The sequence below is a fragment of the Rhamphochromis longiceps genome, linkage group LG2 (assembly GCF_057381845.1).
Source record: "Rhamphochromis longiceps isolate RC_006_pf linkage group LG2, R_longiceps_female_GT1.1, whole genome shotgun sequence".
Lineage (NCBI taxonomy): Eukaryota > Metazoa > Chordata > Actinopteri > Cichliformes > Cichlidae > Rhamphochromis > Rhamphochromis longiceps.
The window spans coordinates 38,950,969-38,972,063 of record NC_140558.1 but is presented as its reverse complement, the minus strand read 5'-3'; the positions used below and the strand labels follow the sequence as shown (position 1 = coordinate 38,972,063).

Sequence of the window (21,095 nt, the reverse complement as noted above, 5' to 3'; positions counted from 1 at the left end):
GTTGCTGCACGTTATCACACCTGCAACAACTGAAAATCATCAGTTAACATAACACATATGTGGTATGTCTTTGAGTGCGTATGCATTTCATGTTTGATGGTGTTAGCATAAAAAGGTACTTCACCATAATATCTTAACAGCTGATTTGGACTTTTACAAACAAATCAAGTATAATAAGTTGAATTTCTGTGTTTAGACTACATTGTTGCCATACTTACCATACATGCATCCAGTTTCCAAGCTCTATTACATCAGACTTGTTCGATTTAACAAGCCAGCATAATGAGTGCAAGTTTCAATATTTTGTCAGTGAATTTTTATTGACGAGATCAAAAGAAAAAATGGATTTCCTGTGTGTTAATGATACCCACTGGTGGCACAACCATAGAAACCCCAGGATGTCTTTAAGGGAGGGAAATCTTTCAACTGAAATCTTTTTAACTTGACATGTCTTATAGCCCTGTGTGCAGTGTGTTAGTGGAAACTCATAAAGTTGGTACAGACAGGAACTGCCTAGCAGGCAGCTCTCCCTTTCTTTCTCCCTCCCTTTCTGTGTGTGTGTGTGTGTGTGTGTGTGTGTGTGTGTGTGTGTGTGTGTGTGTGTGTGTGTGTGTGTGTGTGTGTGTGTGTGTGTGTGTGTGTGTGTGTCATCCATTAGAACAAAATGATTTTGATTATTATTTAAGTCAAATAATGCAATCAAATATTCAAGGCTTTATAATATACTTTAAGGAGTGTGTGTGGAGGGTATAAAACCATTCATTTTTACTCTCTTCGGATTTCTTTGTGATAGCAAGTATTTGGAAAAACATCAACTATGATCTCCTGGATATTTTTTTTCATTTCCCACTAAATCGCCTTAGCCCTTACTCGGCAGTGATATATCTTGTGAAGTGGTAGTGATGTAGCCACATGCACACATACACGCAGACACCTACAGTAGCCTCCGCTCGCACAAACTTGTAATTGGTTCTGTAACTACAGCATAGTTTCCCATTCCACCCTTTTTCCAATTTTCCATGCTGCCAGTTTGTGCAGTGCGTCTGAAAGGCCACTTGACATAGGTTTGTGGCTCCTGCTTCACACCACTTCAACTCCCATCTCAACTGGTACACTGTGAAATCAGACTCCCAATTAGCAGGCCGGCAATAACAATAAAAAACAAAACAAAAGACACCTTTAAACTCCACATTTATCTGTGCTATGCTCTCCCCCGGGTTTCTCTTCATTCTCTTTTCTCCCTGTCCCTTTTCTTAGTCACTCTTATGTGTATTTTCTCCTACCCCTCGACAGGTTTTTATAACCCCAACTGTATTTTTTTCTCTTTCTTTAATTACCACTTACATGGGGGTTTATACCCATAAGGAAAATAAAGCTTTTGCATTTTCTCGAACAAATTGCATGTTTATGTGATTTATAATTAATTCTTATAATTGTGTTAGATCAGAAAAAGCTAAAAGGGTCATGTTGGGTTCATGTCTCATGAATAAATCATGAGACATGGGAGATCCATCTCTTATAAGACATACATTACAATTACAATATATTACAACATTGTAAAATACAACATTTACTATAATCTATTTTTAGTATATCCTTACTAGGATGTAATGTACAATTTTTCCTTTCCTCTCCTCTCCTTTCTGCTCCTCTCCTCTCTCCTCGAATGTCCCATTTTCAGCACAGCATGCCTTTATAATCTGTGATGCCGCCGCTTCCCGAGCGTCTGGTCGTTCTAAAACTTTTCCGACAAAGCAGAGAGGGAAATTGCATTTCGGTTTTCTATAGAGAATTAAAGCGTTTTAAGAAATGTGAATTATTGATCTTAAGTGGATTTATTCTGATGTTGTTGTGTGTGAGTGGAGTTCTCACTGTATTACACTTGTGTATGTGTGTCTCTACATCTGCATGAGCCCTGGCTTGGGAGCATATTTGCTGTGTGTATATTTGGGGCAGTGACAGAGGGGTAAGATACGTATTGGGGGAAATAGTGTATGGCTGTGCGTGCTTCGGTGTTGGAACGACTGAGCAATTTGGCATTGGAAAGGATTTTGTGTGTCTGCAGTAGCTGCAAAAGGAAAATGAAATGAAAATTCATCTACTTCTGTGTTGTCAGAAGCACATAGAAAAGGAGCATCCGGGATGAGTAAAGGGAGTCAAAATGTTTAGACCAAGTCAATGAAGTTATTTCCTCCCCCTGACTTTTTCTCCGCCATGCATTATGTATCTTAATCTGATCTGAAGGCTTCGCTCTTAATGTTCCTTCAACCAAAGATGAAGCCTCTGAGTGTGAAATTTAGCTGGAATTAAAGTTTTAACATGACAGCTGGCTCAGGGAATCCATGGCTCAGCTCCTCTTTGGGCAGCAAAGCAGCTAAAGAGACGACGGAAAGAATAGAGAGCTAGAGAGGATGAAAAGTGGGTAAAGGAAAGGAAGGAGGCGAGGCGAGAATGAAAGGTTAAGGAGGGAATTTGCGCTTGGAGAAAGAGTGTGAGAGAGGAAGAGGAAAAAGACAGAAAGCAGGTTTTCTTCAAGACTGTTGCACTGGGAATCTTATCTCTTGCTGCAGCTCCCCGTCGTGCCACACTTTTGCATGTTTGCATGGTGGCGGCCGGTGTTTGCTGGTGTTTCATTTGAGGCTCTCTGTTTCACTCTACTTGCTGCCTGTTATCAGGCCTGCCGGGCTCTGGTCCTGGGGATTTTCATAGACACTGAAACACTGTCCCTGCAGTGGCTCACAGCACTGCTAATTCCAGCTAGTAATGTAGATTTTTAGCTGAAAATGTAATCTCTTTATACCGTAAGAGGATTGAGAACATTGGCTTCACCTAAATAAATTACTCTGAAGAGAGGAAATATCCCTGGCATTAATTCTCACACCTGCGCTATGTTTTAAACAGAACAAAGATTAGTGCAGAAGAATGGAGAAGGTTGACACGTTGGCTTTCTTTGAGGCCCCAGGAAGGCTCTGGCTATCTCCTCAGTAATAGTGAAGGTTGTAATGTTCTTATTCCTCTATGAATAAAACATCAAGAATTGCTCCTGGTGCTAGCTTCAGCTAGCTGTTTATTATTCTTTCTACCGCGATCACTTTCTTCTTCTATTCTGTATATCTCATTGATTACAGAGCGCCCCCTGTGGGTAGCTTCAACAATAGCAACTATCATTACATCCCCTTTCCAAACAGGTTGGTGTTATACTAACCACAATTCCAAAGAGAACTGTTACTCTGTAACATCTGAACATTCTTGTCTAACATTCAACATGTTATAAATTGTGCAACAAGCTACATTCAGTAGTATTCTTTTTTTTTTTTTTTTTTTATAACCAAAAATTGTAGCACAAGTCAAACAAAATAAATCCAAATGTATACCTTACATCTTCCAGAATGAACCAAATGAATCCCATACAGCCCTCAAGCACATTAGAACTCTTCACCTTTGACAGCTTGAACAGTCAATAACACATAACTCAGCAGGTATCAATTAAGTGTGAACAATTACTATTCTAAATGAATTATTATCCGTTGTTTACTTGTGATTTATTATTATTATTTTTTAACAATTCTTTACCACAACAGCTCACACTTGTTCTATGAGCCTCTCTGTAGGTTTCTTAGGTCTGGTAGACCTTCTCAGTATCTCAGACATTGGGGAAGGTGAAGGAGGCTCACTGTGGTGCTCAACAGGGTTAGCACCTCGTTGTTCAGTTCCAGTCTCTGTGTCCTGATGTTTAACATCCTGTGTCTTTAACAGACTTCTCCGGTTTCTTCTTAACACTTGTCCATTCTCTGTCTGAACAGCAAACGATCTGGGCCCTACTTCGCTGAGAACTGTTGCTTTTTTGTCCCAGAAATCTGGACCTGCAATCCTCACAACATCTCTTTCCTGAAGCGGTTCCAGACGCCTTGCAGTTTTGTCATAGTTCCCTTTCTGTCTGTGCTTGAGTTTCATTCTTTTGTCGGTCAGCTTGTTGTCATGTGCATTGTCATTTTCCTTGGAAATGTGTGGAAGTGTGGTGCGGAGCTTGCGATGCATGAGTAGCTCAGCAGGTGATGCCCCACACTCCAGGGATGAAGCTCTGTAGCTTAGCAGAGCCAGGTAAGGGTCGGTCTTACTGTCTCTTGCTTTTTTGAACAATCTCTTTACTATTTGGACTCCTTTTTCTGCCTGTCCATTCGCTTGGGGATACAAGGGACTAGAGGTGATATGTTGAAATCCATATTGTTTTGCAAAGTCACTAAATTCTCTACAGTCATATTGTGGACCATTGTCACTGATGACACACTGCGGAATTCCATGTCTGGCAAAAAAGCCCTTCATGTGTGTGATGACTGACTGTGCTGATGTACTGGAAAGCTGTGCCACTTCTGGATAATTAGAATAGTAGTCAATCACCAAAACATAGTCCTTGCCATCCAGATGAAATAAATCCGTGCCTACCTTTTGCCATGGTGCAGTGGGTAGATCTGCTGCCAGCATTGGCTCTTTTGTTTGTTTGTAGTGATGTTTGAGACATGTTTCACATTTCTGTATCATCTCTTCAATATCCCTGTTGATGCCTGGCCAGTAAACTGCTTCTCTCGCTCTCCTTTTACATTTCTCCACTCCAAGATGTCCTTCATGGATACGCTGAAGCATGTCTTTCCGCATGGATTGCGGTATGACAATCTGGTTTTGTCTCAGCACCAGCCCATTAGCCATGCATAAATCAGCTCGCACAGAGTAGAACCCTGGACAGACTCCTTTTGACCACCCATTCTGTATAAGGTGTGATACTTTCTGCAGCACTGGATCTTTTGTCGTCTCCTGTACAATTTGCTGCAACATGACATCTGATGCTGGGAGTGAGGCAGTTACCATGTTTACATGTGTTTCAGCCTCCTCGGCTGTAGTGCTGACTAACCTGTCACCACTTGGTGCTGGCGCTCGGGATAAAGCATCCGCGAGTACGATATATTTCCCAGGCGTGTAGATCAGCTCAAAATCATAGCGCTGCAACACCATCATCATGCGCTGAATTCTGGGTGACATGTCGTTGAGGTTCTTTTTTCTGATCGAGATGAGAGGTTTGTGATCAGTCTCTGCTGTAAAGGTTGGTAATCCATATACATAGCTGTGAAATTTTCCACACCCAAACACTAAGCCCAAAGTCTCTTTTTCAATTTGAGCATAGCGTTGTTCAGTTTCTGTCATTGATCTGGACGCATATGCTACAGGTTGCCACTTGTCTTTGTTCCTTTGGAGCAGAACTGCTCCCAAGCCATCTTTTGAGGCATCTGTTGAAATTTTTGTTGGCTTTGATGGATCAAAGAATGTCAAGACCGGCTCTGTAGTTACAGTTTCCTTCAATTTTTTCCACTCTTTCTCATGCCGGACCGTCCACTCGAACACTGTGTTGTGCTGTAGCAGCTCCCTTAGGCATGCTGTCTTGGAGGTAAGATTAGGAATGAACTTACCCAGAAAGTTGATCATCCCCATTGCTCGCAAGACACCTTTTTTGTCAGTGGGTGCTGGCATATCCAATATGGCTTGTACCTTTGACTGATCAGGTTCCACCCCTTCACTTGTAACCTTCTCTCCCAGGAAGGTCATCTCTGAAACACCAAAGAGGCACTTGTCTCTATTCAGTTTAAGTCCATTCTTGTTAACTCTCCACAAAAGTTTCTCCAGCCTTTCATCATGTTGTTGCCTTGTATTTCCCCAGACTACGAGGTCATCTATGTAGACTCTGGTGCCTTCCAGCCCTTCGATCAGGGACTCCATTGCCCTGTGGAAGATCTCTGGTGCTGATTTAATTCCAAATGGGAGCCTCAAGAAACAGTAACGCCCAAATGGCGTGTTAAAGGTAGTGTACCTGCTGCTTTCTGGGTCTAGCCTCAGCTGCCAAAATCCATGTGATGCATCCAGTTTGCTAAAAAACTTAGCTCCTGCCATTTCACTCATTATTTCCTCTCTCTTAGGGATCTGATAATGCTCTCTTTTAATATTTTCATTTAGATCTTTGGGATCAAGGCAGACTCTTAAGGCACCTGTATTCTTTTTCTTGACACAAGTGATAGAGTTCACCCAGTCTGTGGGCTCTTCCACTCGTTCAATGACACCCATTTGAGTCATTCTTTCAAGCTCTTTTTTCAAACTTGTCCGTAATGGAGCAGGCACTCTCCTTGGGGCATGCACCACAGGCACGGCATCATCCTTGAGCTGGATTTTGTAGGTGTAAGGCAATGTTCCATGTCCTTTGAAGACTGAAGGAAATTTACTGATAATGTCTGAACTTCCTTCATGCCCTTGGTGTTCCTGTCTTTTGCCTTGTTTGGCTTCTTTCATGGTGTCAGTATTAATCTGATAGATCCTCTTTACTAGTCCCAAATCCTCAGATGTTTTATCTCCTAAAAGTGACTCGTGTCCATCAGGTACGATGGTGAACAAAATGTTATGCTGTTTGCCTTTTGCTGTCACTTTAAGTCTGCATCCTCCTTTTGTTTGTATTGGCTGGTTATTGTAGGCCCTCAGCGGCGTGACTTTCTCTGTAAATCTTCTAGGCTTCTCAGTCAGTGCCTTGAAATCCTTCTCATTGATCAAGTTAGCTTTGGCCCCTGTGTCAATTTTAAATGTTACCAATGTCCCATTGACTAACAGTGGAGCAGTCCATTTATCATCTGTGACTGAACTAACACTTTGGCCAGTGTTATGTCTTGAAGACTGTGCATTGACATCTTCTTCATGTGACACCATCTTAATGAAAAATGTTTCACTTAGATCATCACTGTCATCTGTGTCTTCCTGCACAGTGTGTACTTTTTGTCCCTTGTTTTTGGAGAGACACATTTTTGCATAATGGTTTTGTCCTTTACATTTTGCACATTTTTTTCCATATGCGGGACATTGTTTTGGTCTGTGTTTCTCTCCGCATCTCTTGCAAGTGAACATTTCATTGTCACACGTTTTGTTTTTGTTGTCGTTGTTTTTGAATTTACTCCATGGCTTTCTTTTAATCGACACTGCATTCACTGCCTCATTTTCCTGTTGCGCTGCTCCTTGAACAGGCTCTCTAAACGTCAGTACATGTTGTCGTGCTAGCTCACTGGCTTGACTTATCTTTATAGCACTTTCCAGCGTTAGTTCTGTTTCTCTCAACAGTTTCTCTCGGAGCTTCTTCTCATTAGTCCCAAACACTATTTGATCTCGTATCATAGAGTCTCTGAGATCACCAAAATTGCAGGACTGAGCTTTGATCTTGAGGTCTGTGAGAAAAGTATCAAATGACTCACCCTGATGCTGTAAGCGTGAGCGAAAGACGTATCTCTCGTATGTTTCATTTTTCTTTGACAGACAGTGCTCGTCAAATTTCTTCATGACTTCATCAAAGTTATCTTTGTCCTCGGGCTGAGCAAACACAAAAGTGTTGAAGACCTCTATTGCTTCTGTGCCGGCGATGGTGAGCAGCATGGCTATTTTTCTTTCATCTGCCCGTCGATCCACTCCGACAGCTGCAATATACAGTTTGAACTGCTGTTTGAAAGTCCTCCAACTTGCATCCACGTTTCCAGTCAGTTTCAACGGACTTGGCGGTTTTATTGCATCCATCTTGTTGCGTTGCTTCTTATTCTTAACCCGTCTCCTGGTACCATGTAATGTTCTTATTCCTCTATGAATAAAACATCAAGAATTGCTCCTGGTGCTAGCTTCAGCTAGCTGTTTATTATTCTTTCTACCACGATCACTTTCTTCTTCTATTCTGTATATCTCATTGATTACAGAGCGCCCCCTGTGGGTAGCTTCAACAATAGCAACTATCATTACAAAGGTGTGTATATGTGTTTGCGCTTTCTTACACACTGGACTCCTTGTCTGTAATTTGCATAGTGAGTACTGTTGAATGTGACCCAGTGGAGCTGAGCTCTTGAGCTAATTGGCTCTTCTGTGCTTGAAGGGCAGATGACCAGTGCACCCAGTAGAGTCCTATGCGCCCTGGGCTCTCATCACAAGCAGAGAGCCGTGTAACTTCACTGGAACGTGTGTGTGTGTGTATGTGTGTTTATGTGTGTTTAGTGATTGTGTTAAGTAACCCATGCATTTGAGCAAGTTAATTTTATGTACGCCATTTAGTGTTTCTTAAATAGGTTAGCTAAACAATCTGTGTGGCATGTTGTAATCTTTAAGGAAGGTTATGCAATCTCTGAAGGAAAAAATAAAATATTTATTCTCACCAAGTGAAAAATTCATAGACGTCAAACACACCCTTGCTCTAATCAGTATACTCAGAGGGTTTCTTGCTACATTTTTACTTGTTCCACTGGTGATTTCACAGAGAGAAACTTTCATAAAGTCTTATCTCTAGCATCCAGATTTCAGATATGTTTAAATAACTTTGCTCATAGTTACCCTGTTATTGAGTATCTTAAGTAAATCCAAATGAATTTGATTTAAAATAAATAAATAGAGTCGGTTTTGCTGATATTTTGATATTAGGCTTGGGTAGACTTGTCAGCTGGTGATTATTAGTATGTAAACTTCTTTCTATTTTGTGGTTTGGATGATTTTTATGGCATATAAAAGTTGTTTGACTCAGTCCTCGGTCTGATATTACTAATAGATTATAGTTACTTAAGGATAGTGCTGTGTACCTCGACTAGTTTTCTATGTTACTTTTTCCACACACTGGAAGGCACAACCAAGTGACTGAGATAGTGTACAGGAACATTTGTGGTGCATGTGTTTTAGAAGTCCCCAATTCCCAATGGGAGACCATGAAAGTGATTGCGTACAACAGGGCGAAGGTCCTGTGGGACTTCAAGGTCCAGACAGACAAGCAGCTGTTGGCCAGTGAACCAGACATAGAAGTGGTTGACAATGAGAAGAAGACTGCAGTTGTAAGAGACGCAATTGTAGCTGACAGCAACATGAGAAAGAAGGAGCACGAGAAAATAGAGAAGTACCAGGAGCTGAAGGAGCAACTAGACTGACTACACTGGTTGTATTTCAGATCAAAGTGAGAGACATTAGGGTACAAACTGCTGTCATTTACAGCCACAGTAGATTCTCCCTTTTCCTCCTCACACTAGTGAAATAATAATTAATGGCACTGACAACAACACAGTATACAGTATTACTGTAAGTGTGGTAAAAGCTTACCAACAACTGTTACACTAAACCAGTGACCTTCTAGCTCCTCGGGTAAAATCTATGAGTGAACATGATGAAAGTGAAAGTAAATCAACAACCATTGTCATCGCTGGATGTTTTTGAGTCATGTCAGTTCACTCTGATCACAGTTTAAAGTTTAAGTAAAAACCATTCGCAAAGATAGAAAACTGTGATACACCTCTAAACCGCCTGCTGTTTGCTTCCTTGATGCTAGCTCTGCTGAGAGCAGCTACTGTCACATGGCAAAGTAAACACAGAACAACATAGACCTGAACTGAACAGATGAACCATGCATCTGCTCATTGTCTCTGATGCCTAACACCACTGGACCAATATCCAATCTATCTCTACTTTTTACTAAGCCAGAAAAAGTTTGACATTACAACTTCAAAAAAGCAGTTTAAGAGCCCAGAGGTTACAATGATTGGTGATTAATGTCATTTATCAAATAACTGAAATAATATTTTCTAATAATAATAATATTTCAGTTATTTGATGATTTATTTTGCATAATTAAGTATTAGAATGCTCTGAGAGTAGATGCAGGTTCAACTGCGACCATGTCTTCCTCATCGTCCTTTGAGGAAAAAGCCCTTAAGTTTGGAGATAGTTTTACATTTTTCCCTCTCTGTATCCCTGCAGGCATTCATGGAGGATGTCAAGTCCCGTGGGCCATTTATCTACTCTGTCTTGGAGTCTGCCCAGGCATTTCTGGCTCAGCACCCCTTCCAGGAGCCCGAGGAGACCCTGACCGATGGAAAAGGTCTGCTCCCTCCATCGGCTGTGCCAACTGCTGCTCCAGCCAAAATGTCATACTCATACACCCCCCCTTAGTTGAGTTCCTTTGGTAGGACCCATGCAGGTGAAACGTTCCATTAGTAGTTATTAGCAGTGATCCGTCCTCTCGTGTCACACTGAGTTTAGGGAAAATGTGTGGGTCAGGACCAATTAGCTCTAGTTCACCACCTCTAAAGTACCATCTGCTCAGATCAATAATACAGCATGCTCCTCTGGTTCTCCACGGTTACATCCTCTTTGTAGTGTTTGGCTCTCACTTCTGGCTGCTCATTGAGGGAATACTCTAGCAATCAACCTTACTGTGTTCCCCAACATGAGCGGCCCCCTGCCTTTCTCTTTCCCTGTTTCTATTCATCGAGTTGATATGCCATCCTTCTTAAATCATTACTCTTCTCTTGGCTGACTTCTAACCCCCCGTTCTTCTCTTCACCCTGTTATTTCTCCGTATGCTCCCGTTTATTACTTCTTCTTTTGCACCTTTATGCTGTTACCTCCGCATGACCCCATCAAACCTCTTCCATCTTCCACAGAGGTGTCTCCACGCCGGCGGATCTTGAATGTGAGCCGCTCTGTGTGGAAGCAGGCGAACGTAGCCAGTGACCTGTGGGAAAAACTGACAGCACGTTGTGTGGACCGCCACAGGTCAGACTCTTTTATTTGTAATATATATATAAAATATCTTGTTCTGATAAAGGGTGGTTTCTGAACTGGTGAAAAGAAACCATACTCGGATTGTTTACTATAGTTTATCAGGATTATTTAATTGCGAATTTGAAATACTTGTGCTTTAGTATTCCCACTGGATGGCACCTTCTGCTTCCACCAAAATCCAGGGTAAAATTTACTTTACTGCATTTATCTGACAGCTTGTCATATTTCAGATATCTAGGAGTTGCTAGAAAATTTACCGAAGATACATTTAGTCTCTGAACTTAGTTCTGTTTAAATAATTGATTAAGCCCCCCAAGAGATTAAAGAAAGATTAGAGGAATTCAAGATAGCGTAGTAGAACTGTTTTTTTGTGGTTTTTTTGTGTTTTTTTTGTGGGGTTTTATTTGGCTTAATCCTTACCCGATACAGTAGTAAAAGCCTTCTTACACATTCCATAATTCAATCAATATAATGTTGCTCACAATGGCCAGTTTTTAGTATGAAGAGCACATTTTGCTGATAATTCATATATACTTCTATTCAAGTACGCTGTAGATTTACTGGGTTATTATCCGTCCCTTCATTTATTCCACCACTGGGACTCTGTACTCTTTGTCTGTCATAATTTTTAATCAACTTGAGTACAAGGAAAATTATTTTTAGATCTTTCTTCAGAATATAAGTATTTGTGTCCTCTGCAGGCCTTGCCAATACAATTTTAGTAATTAGTGTTTTTAAATTAAACTAGTAATGACAAAACATCAGTAAATAAAACAAATTCTGTGGTCTCTGTGCCTGTGAAACTATTGGACAACTTGTTATTCATTACTTTATTTTTCTTTTAGTCATGAAGAGTGACTAAAGCTCGCTTATGATTAAATATAAGAGGTGTGGCATATGTGATTATTCTTTTTGCTTTTGTGAGTCCGTGCAGTATACTCTGTAGTCTATGTATAATGAACAAGACAGATAAAGACAGAGATAATGGAATGGAGTTAATGGGAAAAGGAAAAAGAAATGCATATTTGTCATAATTATATTACAGTTTCTCAGAATTACTTAAGCAGATTGGTTGAAACCATTTCCTATTTCTCAAATAATCAAAAAAAAAACAATTTTCAAACTACATTCACAAAACCTCCGACACTTCTGGGAACACCAAACATCAAATAATAAAATTGTTTCATTAAAAAAACAAAGCAAAACAAACAAAAAACAAAACCAAAAGAGATAAAAGAGAAGTAGATATCATGTAGTGCAAGTATTACCACAGAAAACTGAGTGATATGTTAAGTTTATTTTTCAAGCAAACTGGCATAAACTCTAAGTCTTAATCAGGGTCCACAGACCATATCTAGCAAGTGTTCTTGGCTTTTGTTTTTTGTCATCATAGCCATGCGGCAATTACTTTCTTTCTTTTTTTAAAAATAATGTAATCGATGCTGAAAACAATAGTCTGTAAAAACAGCATGGAACATTCATTACAATACATTGTTCAGGGCATACTGTGCAATCTGCAAAAATACAATCTACATGTAATATACAGCAAATATTCGAGATTGTGATAGTTGAAGATTGTTAGTACACTTCATCTGAACCGCCTCTTTAACTGCTTATTAATGCACTTAACTGAGTGTATTTGGATATGGTCAAGATAACCTTCAGAAATTTAATTTAAGCATCAGAGGAAATGGGGAAGAGAGGTGATTTAAGTGATCTGGCACCAGATCTGGTGGTCTTAGTATTTTAGAAACTGCTGATCTACTGTGATTTTCCCACACAACCATCTCTAGTGTTTACAAAGAATCATTAGAAAAAGATAAGTTGTTTTGTTGATTACAGAGGTCAGAAGAGAATGGACAGACTGGCTTAAATTGAGTGGAAGGCAATAATAACTCAAATAGCCATTTGTTATAACCAAGCTATGCAGAACATTTCCTTTAGGACCGTACTGTAAACGTCTTCTGATGTTAAACATAGCACGTTACACCCAGTGCTGGTAACTAATGAATTGGCCTGTGAGTATATAATTGTATGGAGTTTTAAATATGAAATATAAACATGGAAAAGGAAAAATTAATTTTTCAAGACGGTTTTTTCCACATTTTTCTTCCTTTCGTCTTAGATGATTTCTACCCATTCTTGGTGTCAATTTACTCTGCTATTGGGTAAATTAGATCATTTCTGAATTTCTGAATCATGTTTAAGAAATTAAATCTGTCTTGTATTTGTGGTTAACCTTTGTCAGCTGTTAAAGATTAAAGTTTTAGAAAATTACTGTGTTTAGAAATTTAGCAATAAGAGAAAATGAGCTCTACAAATTAAGTTGAAGTAGGTAAAAAATGAAATGGAAAAGGTTCAAAGAGCAATTAAATTGGTAAATGGATTGATTCTTATATAGTGCTTTTCTACTCTCACGGAGTACTCAAAGCGCTCTATACAACATGCCTCATTCACCCAATCACACCCAATCTCACAAGCACTTTATCTACACTTAGTGCTTTCTAACGACATTCATACACATTCATACTCCGATGGATGCATCGGAGAGCAAGTTGGGGTTAGTATCTTGCCCAAGGATACTTGACTGGAGGAGCCAGGGATCGAACCACCAACCTTCTGATCAGTAGGTGATCTGCTCTACCTCCTGAGCTACAGCCACTGTGTTTGTTTAAAAGAATGAGATTGTGGTGTATATTTATAATAAAACTTTTTTATTTTATCAAAAAATAAGATCATACATCCATACAAGAGAACAATGCCTGTGTGTGTTTTATGGTTTTAAAGCCAAGAGTTGTTTCTTCCCATGACTGTGTGTGTGTGCCTCCACAGCAGGTTTATGTAGCAATATATTTCATGTAATACAATTACCATAACCTGATTACAAAATGTGGCAGCTATAATCCATTACAGAAACAATTATGAAAACACATTTATCAAGGTTTGAAGTCGTGAAAATTCAGAGCTCACTTTTCTCTATATCGAAACTTGTTTTTGCACAAAAGCCATTTAGAACTGGTGGAATGAAATATATATTTATATACACTGCCTTATTGAAATGACAGCCTGTAAATTTGGATAAATGGGTTGTTTCACTGCATGCTCCATGGATTTTGATTGATTTATTTCCTCACACTGATTCCAGATTTTAATTGATCGGGTAGTTAACTTTAAAAAGTTGCATTTTCTACAAAACCTCCAGACATATGGAAAGGACTTTGGAGCGTCTTCTTCAGATCCAGGCTGCAATGGAAGAGCTTGCAGGGGCCTTGGAGCAGGCAGAGGGGGTGAGGGATGCCTGGGAGCCTGTTGGAGACCTCTTCATTGACTCTCTACAGGACCACATAGATGCTACCAAGGTACCGATCTGCAGTACACTCTCGGCTCTTTTTTTTCTCTTATCTCTCCCTCACTAATCTAAATTGGGTTTACCTGTAGAGTAAACTAATTGTCTCCTTCGAGATTATCGCCTCTGGCTATCTCTGAAAAAGCACACATTGCAACATGTCTCAAACAAACATCAAAAAAATGACATCCAGCTTTTTTTTTTTTTTTCTCAATTCTAAAAACCACAATTATGCGATCCTCCTGCATAAACAGGTGATCTGTTTCAAACTGTGTTCCTTTAAAGTGATTGTTTTTTGTTGCCTGCATGCACATTCCTGCCAGAAAGGCTGTAATTTGACAGATGATGACAAGGCCCTTCAAAATGACACTGCGATGTGGCAGGAGTTACAAATCTCAGCTGAATAGATGTTGTTAAACAAATGACAGGTCATTGGTTCTGTTGCCGCTGCCTGTAATTGTGCGGCGCTATTCATTAGAAGCGAGGGCACTTCACAATAATCATGTCACTGTTTGGACTCCTGTCACAGCCAGCACATGTTCAGCTCAGTCTTTAGGGCAGGCTTGTCAGTTGGCGTCATCTGTACTCCTTTACTCCCTTGTGCTTACACATGGGTGCATGCATATACAAAAACAGACACATGGATGCACACAGGATGCAATTATAAAAGTACACTAGACACTTTTGCATTCAAATGTAGAGTAGATCTGCAGCATCTACTCTACATTCCACACATCCTAAAGTTACATTTTTTTTAGTCTTGTTTCATCTGATCAACACTCAAAATCCAAATATAACTTTTATATTATATACAGACTAACTGATAAAAAGATTTTAATAACTCTTCTTGCATGAAAAAGAAATACTTACATAATTTGTAAAAGTAAAAATAAAATATCAGATTTTATTTATGTATTTATTTATTTATTTTTTACTGTTTTTCATATTTCCAATGATTTTTATTAACTCTTCATTTTTGCTGGGGTAGCATATTTTGAGAGGTTCAGGGATTAATTTTCTGACATCAAAAGAAGCAAATGAGCGCATTCTGCATGAGAAATGATTGGTCAACAAAATAAAAACACTGGCTTGTGAGCAGATTGCCCATAGTTTTCATGGAAGGTATTGACTTGTCTGCAAATGTGAAGAAACTGTGAGGGTGAAGAAAACTGAAAATGAACCATTTCCCTTCAAAGTAAAAGTTTAACTTACAGCTGCAATCACCATGTTTCACTGTGAAAAGTGACGAGTGCTTGTAGACAAGTAGTTGTACTTCAGAGAGGCAAAGAACACGCGGATAGTGGTGAAAATGATGTTTCAGTTATTACTCGCGTTGATCTTCAGCATTAGCTAACTTTCACAGGTTTAGTGTTCATCATTATTGTTACTGTAGCAGAATGATTCCGTTTGACTGAATACATTCATCCCACTGAAATATGATAAATGAATTATTTTATTGCAGTTGGGGAAAAAAATAAATGAAGCAAATGTGAACTATGAAAATGCCTGGACTATTTTGTTTATATAGCACATTGAAAACAACAGAAGTTGACCCAAAGTACTTTCTGGCCAAGTTTATTTCCACTCCAGAGCTACAAAAAACAGTGTTTCAAAACACATGAAAAAGTGTGAAATGTGTGCTTTATTGTTTTAACTAATTAACGGTGGAAAGCAACAATCATGGTCATGAAAATGTATTGGGATTTAGAAAATTAATGGTGCTTTCGTTTCATATGCTCTGCTCTCCCCTATGTAAGCTACCTTTAGGATAGTGGCCTTGTATCTACTTGGTATCATATCAAAACCAGATTTTGAAATATTGCACAGTACTGCGACCAACAATGCAAAATGCACGGGACACTGGCATGCATATACTCACATTCCATCTTAGTTATTTTACAAATTTTCTGGTTTTCTCAGTTTACACACTATAAAAAGGGGCTGGTTCAGTTTCAGTACTGTTCTCTCGTCTGATCTTAAGACATTCAAACATGGCTTTCTGCCAAATTCTTTCTAAAACAGACCAGAAAGCTATAACGGATCAACTTTCCATTGATTTTTTTTAAAATTTAATTTAAATGTAGTTGGTCCAGACTGGATGTTTCTGGATTGCGCTATAATTCTATCTATGTCTGATGTTGTTCAATATTTTGTATTTAATCTGTTTCCCCCCTCTCTTTTCCCACTACTCCTGTTTACGTCCAACTCCCTGTGGTCCTCTGTTTTTCTTGTCCTCGCTCATGCTCCATCCAGTTATTTAAGGAGGAACTGACCCAGGTGAAAGAGGGCATGAAGCACATCAATGATCTAGCCCACCAGCTGGCAATCTCCAACGTCCATTTATCGATGGAGAATGCCCGTGCTCTGGAGCATCTCAACAGCAGATGGAAAGTACTTCAGGTAGAGTTCACTACTGGGTCCATAGTGCCTGTTTGACTCTGTCAGCAGCAGGTTGTGCAGCAGTCACATTCAAGAGGACATAAGAGAGTGATTCCATGTGCAATGTTTGGACTTTTAATGGTGTCTATACTTCTGGCTTCCAACTGTTTTATGTTTTACACATCTTTTGAGCACAGCGGTGTGCTTTTGGACATTGATGAGGGGCCGTGTGCGTGATGAAGAGTTTTCATACCATTTAAGAGGAAGATCAGAGTATGTTTGCAGGCTGAAAGATCAATGATGTATCTCTCACTTAACTCACAGAACGGTTGAAGCCACTGGATAACAACATCACAAGATTGGTAATTTTAAAGAAAGAGTATAAAATTTTAGAACATATGTTTGTTTGGGAAAATTTATCAGATTAGATCAAATCTAAGTGAAAAAACTGGATAGAGAAATATAGCTATTTGATTAGTTAAAAAATCCACAGCCAGAGTACAGTGTCATTATACATTACTGTTTGTGTGTGAGTCTCATAGAAAAGTTGCCTTAAAATTATTAAGCTGGTTGGATGTGTTGGTAAATGTATTTTGAGCTTTAGAGGCAGTCTATTTAGCTGTTTTCACCGTCTGTATACAAAGTTATGGCTTATTGCTTATAAATCTCAGGGAAAATAAAACATTCTTAAGGTCAAAATGTAGAATATTTATAGAATGTGTTAAATGAAACCAAGTTGCGCTTGAAGTTTTGATTTCTTCTTCGTTATTTTTGCAGTGACGTTGGTTTTTGTCTTTTCTTTTCCCACAGAATAAAAATCAGTTTCAAAACTCGTACTAATAGTATAGAAACTTGGCTGAGTGAATGTTGGATTTGCATTGGGAGCATGTAAATGTATCAAATCCCAGCAGCCTTGACATACTAATCACAATATTAACCTGCTTTATGAACATCTGTTGTTTTTCCAATGGCATTTCATTCCTGTGATGAGCTCGTTTTTTCATTGTTTCCCTCTCTTTCTCTTTTTAAGGGAGCTCAAACTAAGGAAATGAGCAGGAATGTAGATACATTTGTTATTAAATATGTTTAATGGTCACAGTTATTTAGAGTCATTCCTAACCTTCATAAGCTTAAGAGCCCTAAACCATTACAATTGAAGACATAACAATAGGAAAAAAGTAATGAGTGCCTCCTACCCACTTGGAGGAGGTTAAAAAACCTTAAGAAGCTTTAAAACCTTAGGGGGACTTCATAAAACATGTATTGTTTCTCTCATTTTTAGTGTACAATTTTTTCATTAACAGTGACTTTGTGTGAAATCAATCATAAAACAAGAAGAAGAAAAAAAGTAAAACAACACTCCTGCTGTAAAATACTGACTAATTTGTGGAGTTGTTTCTCCTCTCCGTTTCCTGTTTTATATATTATTCCCTTCTTGTTGAAATACAGCCTTTTTTTTAATCACAGGTTTCATATCTTGTATTTTTTTATATTAATTATATAGCAGCCAGGTGTTGCTAATCAAAAGCACATGATTAGCAGCACTTCATGAAATGTGACCACCTCTATAACAGCAGAGGTTTTGACAGTTTCCTGGTCTGTGGCGCTCCTGTGCGTGTTAACTAAATGCCAGAGGTGGGCATCCCAGCACTACCAGTCCAAGCTCAGTACCTGGGCGCCTTGCAGGCACTGAGTTGCATATGACCTCCTCTGTATAGCCAAGGATTCTTGAGTCAAATGTGTCAAAATCATGTCATGCAGCAGGACAATGTTCCCAAGAACAGCAGCAAATTTGCATTACCGTGATTTTTAATCATTTTCATCCATTCTTTTGCATAAGCCCAGTCAAAGTCCAGACCTCGACCTGATTGAGATGCTGTGCTTAAAGGAGCTGTGCATAAACAAATACCTGCAAACTTAAATGAACTGAAACGACATTATAAGGAAGAATGTAAAACAATACGGAACATTTCTGTTTTTAAATTATATATTTTACCAGACTTTTGTCCTCACTTGATCGCAAATATTTGCCGCGATTTTCACATTTGGAGAAATCTATAATTTTATTCACTCTAATGCTCCATTTCACTCTAGCTGTCTGTCAGTGGTGTCACAGCCTTTACCCAAGCCAGCCATCAAGCTAATGTGTACTAATGGTATTCTATATTATTATAACAATATTCTGCATGGTTATAGTTATTTTAGTGCCATTGTGGTAGAATGGATTCATAGCATAAATCTGCAGAATATAATGTGATAAAATCACGTCAGTGTAGGGCACAATTGGTAAGAAATGTACCAATGACAACAGAGTCTGTCTTGACTGCATACAACAGCTTTATCCATCTGGTGGTGTTTCTAATAGGAAAAGTGTGCAGTGAGTGTACATCAGTGCACCAATGAGATGAACATATATTTAAACCCATGCACTTAAATGAAGAGGGTAATTCATCAGTGCCATGAAAGCACTTACTCTTAACCCCCTTTAAAAAATTGAACTGAACTTGGCTTCCTCTCAGTGCTTAGCAGAATGCTTAGTTGATGCATTATCTACTGTGCATTACTTTAACTGCAGTGTTTTTCAAGCACAGGCTTTACCCACCATCAGTAACCTAGTAACACTCCTGCAAGCACAACAAAACTCTCAGCCTTCACTGCATCTCTTGTGAGAACATCCCCTTCCCATTAGATAACTGTCATGACACCTCTTCCACACCCTGACATGATGATTGCCACTCCAGCCTTGTTTCCTCATGAGGTGTCTCCACTCTGAGCATGATGATTTTCAGTGTCTGTTAAACTATTCTTAGAAGTTAATTCCTAGCACCCACTTTGCACGCTCGCTGTGACTTGTCTCAGTGTGACTTTCAGATTGCGTCCGTAGCTCTGAGCACTTCATGGACAGAACAAAACAAAACAGAACAGACCACTATAGAGAAGCCGTGCCTTTGATTTGTCAGCAAGAGATTTTTTTTTCCAGGCTCTCTGTGGGACTGAAAGAAATAACAAATAAACAATAATAATGCAGCCCTGTAAGAATCATGTGTCAGTGCTTTCTAAAGATTTTCTCAATAACTAGCCTGAAAACTTGTAGGTAGATGCTCTATGGCAATAGTTGTCTGTCAGTTAGTCCACCCACCATGTTGGTACAGAAATATCTCGTCAAAATAAGTTCAACTTCCATGATTTTTTTTCTCTTTTATTGTACAGTAATATAGGGTGAATATGATTTTTCTGAATGATTTTTTTCCCTTTCATGCACCTTAATGTAGCATTTCCACAACTACTCAATGGTTTTCCACTTGTTTAAATGATGCTTACAATACTATAGACTGTCACTGAAATGCTTTCAAGCAACCCCCTATTCTAATTCTAAGCATGTAATCCTAAATATGGTTAAATTTTAAATGTGTTATCAGTGAACAATGAGACTCAGAACCAAACTGATTAGGTGGGTAGATGACACAACAAAGCTTCAAAAATAGCTCTCCGGAAAAATGTGAACTTCTTTGCAGAAATGTTTTAATGTAGAGAATATACTCCCTAGAATCAGTAATACAAGCAGTGGATGTGTGGGTGTAAGACAAAGCTTGTACTTTGTTATCGGGTACCATGTCATTGTGATATGTCTTTTTAGTGGTGAACTAATTAAGTTCACTGGCCTTTGCTTGCAAACCAGTAAGATACTCCCACAGAGTCTTTATTTCTATACATTAGTAACCTACACCACTTCTGCTGTAGATGTATTTTTCTTTGATAAGAGTTAATGAGAGAAATTTAGATGATTGTTTAAAACATTCACACGTGCTGAAAACCCCAGTCATCCATTGTCACAGCTAGCATTAGCCTAGTGACAGGAATAAAACAAGCGGCTAAAGGGAGAGATGAGGTCCACACAAAGCAGCTTTTTTCACCCTCAATAAACATGCAAAAAACATGCTGAAAGTGCTAACTCTGACAGGTGGCATTAGATTGCAGCAGTGCCCAGTACTGTTAACTCACAACCATTTACAGACTATTGATGGTTTACCCTCCAGCCGCGCTATTCAGATTGGGTTGCCTAATCTACAAAAGCAATTAAATATTCACATTATACTGCTTTATGCCGCATCACTGCAAATGCTTTACCAGTCTGTTTGACAATTACCCACATCAGTCTACCCCTACTCATAAACACCATCCCTAGATACCAGAACTCTTCCACAAAATCCCTCCCTTTCCCACTTAGAGGTGCTAATTCTCATCACTCATCACCAATCACTTTCCACTTGGCTCCAAACTGTCCCAGTACAAGTGGGAGGTTATGGCTTGATGAAGCTGACAGGAACCACAACATGTACAAAAATTAAAGATGGTGTGAGACCACTGGGAATCTTCAAATCCTGCTCAGACCCAAAGAGAAAGTCGTCATAACCAGAATTTAAACACCAGCAGTTTAATTAATTGCTTACACTGAGATTTTACAGTTAAAAAAAATTAAGTTTCCCCCTGCTGGCACAGCCAAACCTAACAAGCTTACTCCAGAACCAACCATCAATAATCATACCTAAGTGTATGTAGCCATTTCTTAAACATGGTGTTCAAAAATGACCAAAAAGTACAAAATCAAATGCAAATCTACAATGTGTTTCCTCTCTACTCATTTAAGAAGCATTGTTGAGTATTATTGCATTCTTATATTAGATTCTTACATTACATTACATTCTTATTCAATTTGGTATATGAAGAAAGAGCAGGGTTTGGCTTATCTTGCTCCTAATTTATGTCCATA

General features: G+C 39.0%; 1 protein-coding gene across 2 annotated transcripts in view; it reads left to right on the top strand.

The window, feature by feature from the left end:
* drp2 (dystrophin related protein 2) overlaps window positions 1-21,095 on the top strand; it is a 91,301-nt gene that overhangs the window by 27,328 nt on the left and 42,878 nt on the right. For both annotated transcript variants that reach the window (XM_085428071.1, XM_085428080.1), the window contains exons 4-7: window positions 9,793-9,913; window positions 10,479-10,590; window positions 13,802-13,958; window positions 16,199-16,345. In XM_085428071.1, the coding sequence (XP_085284197.1) occupies window positions 9,793-9,913; window positions 10,479-10,590; window positions 13,802-13,958; window positions 16,199-16,345 (537 nt within the window). The remainder of the gene's footprint in view (window positions 1-9,792; window positions 9,914-10,478; window positions 10,591-13,801; window positions 13,959-16,198; window positions 16,346-21,095) is intronic.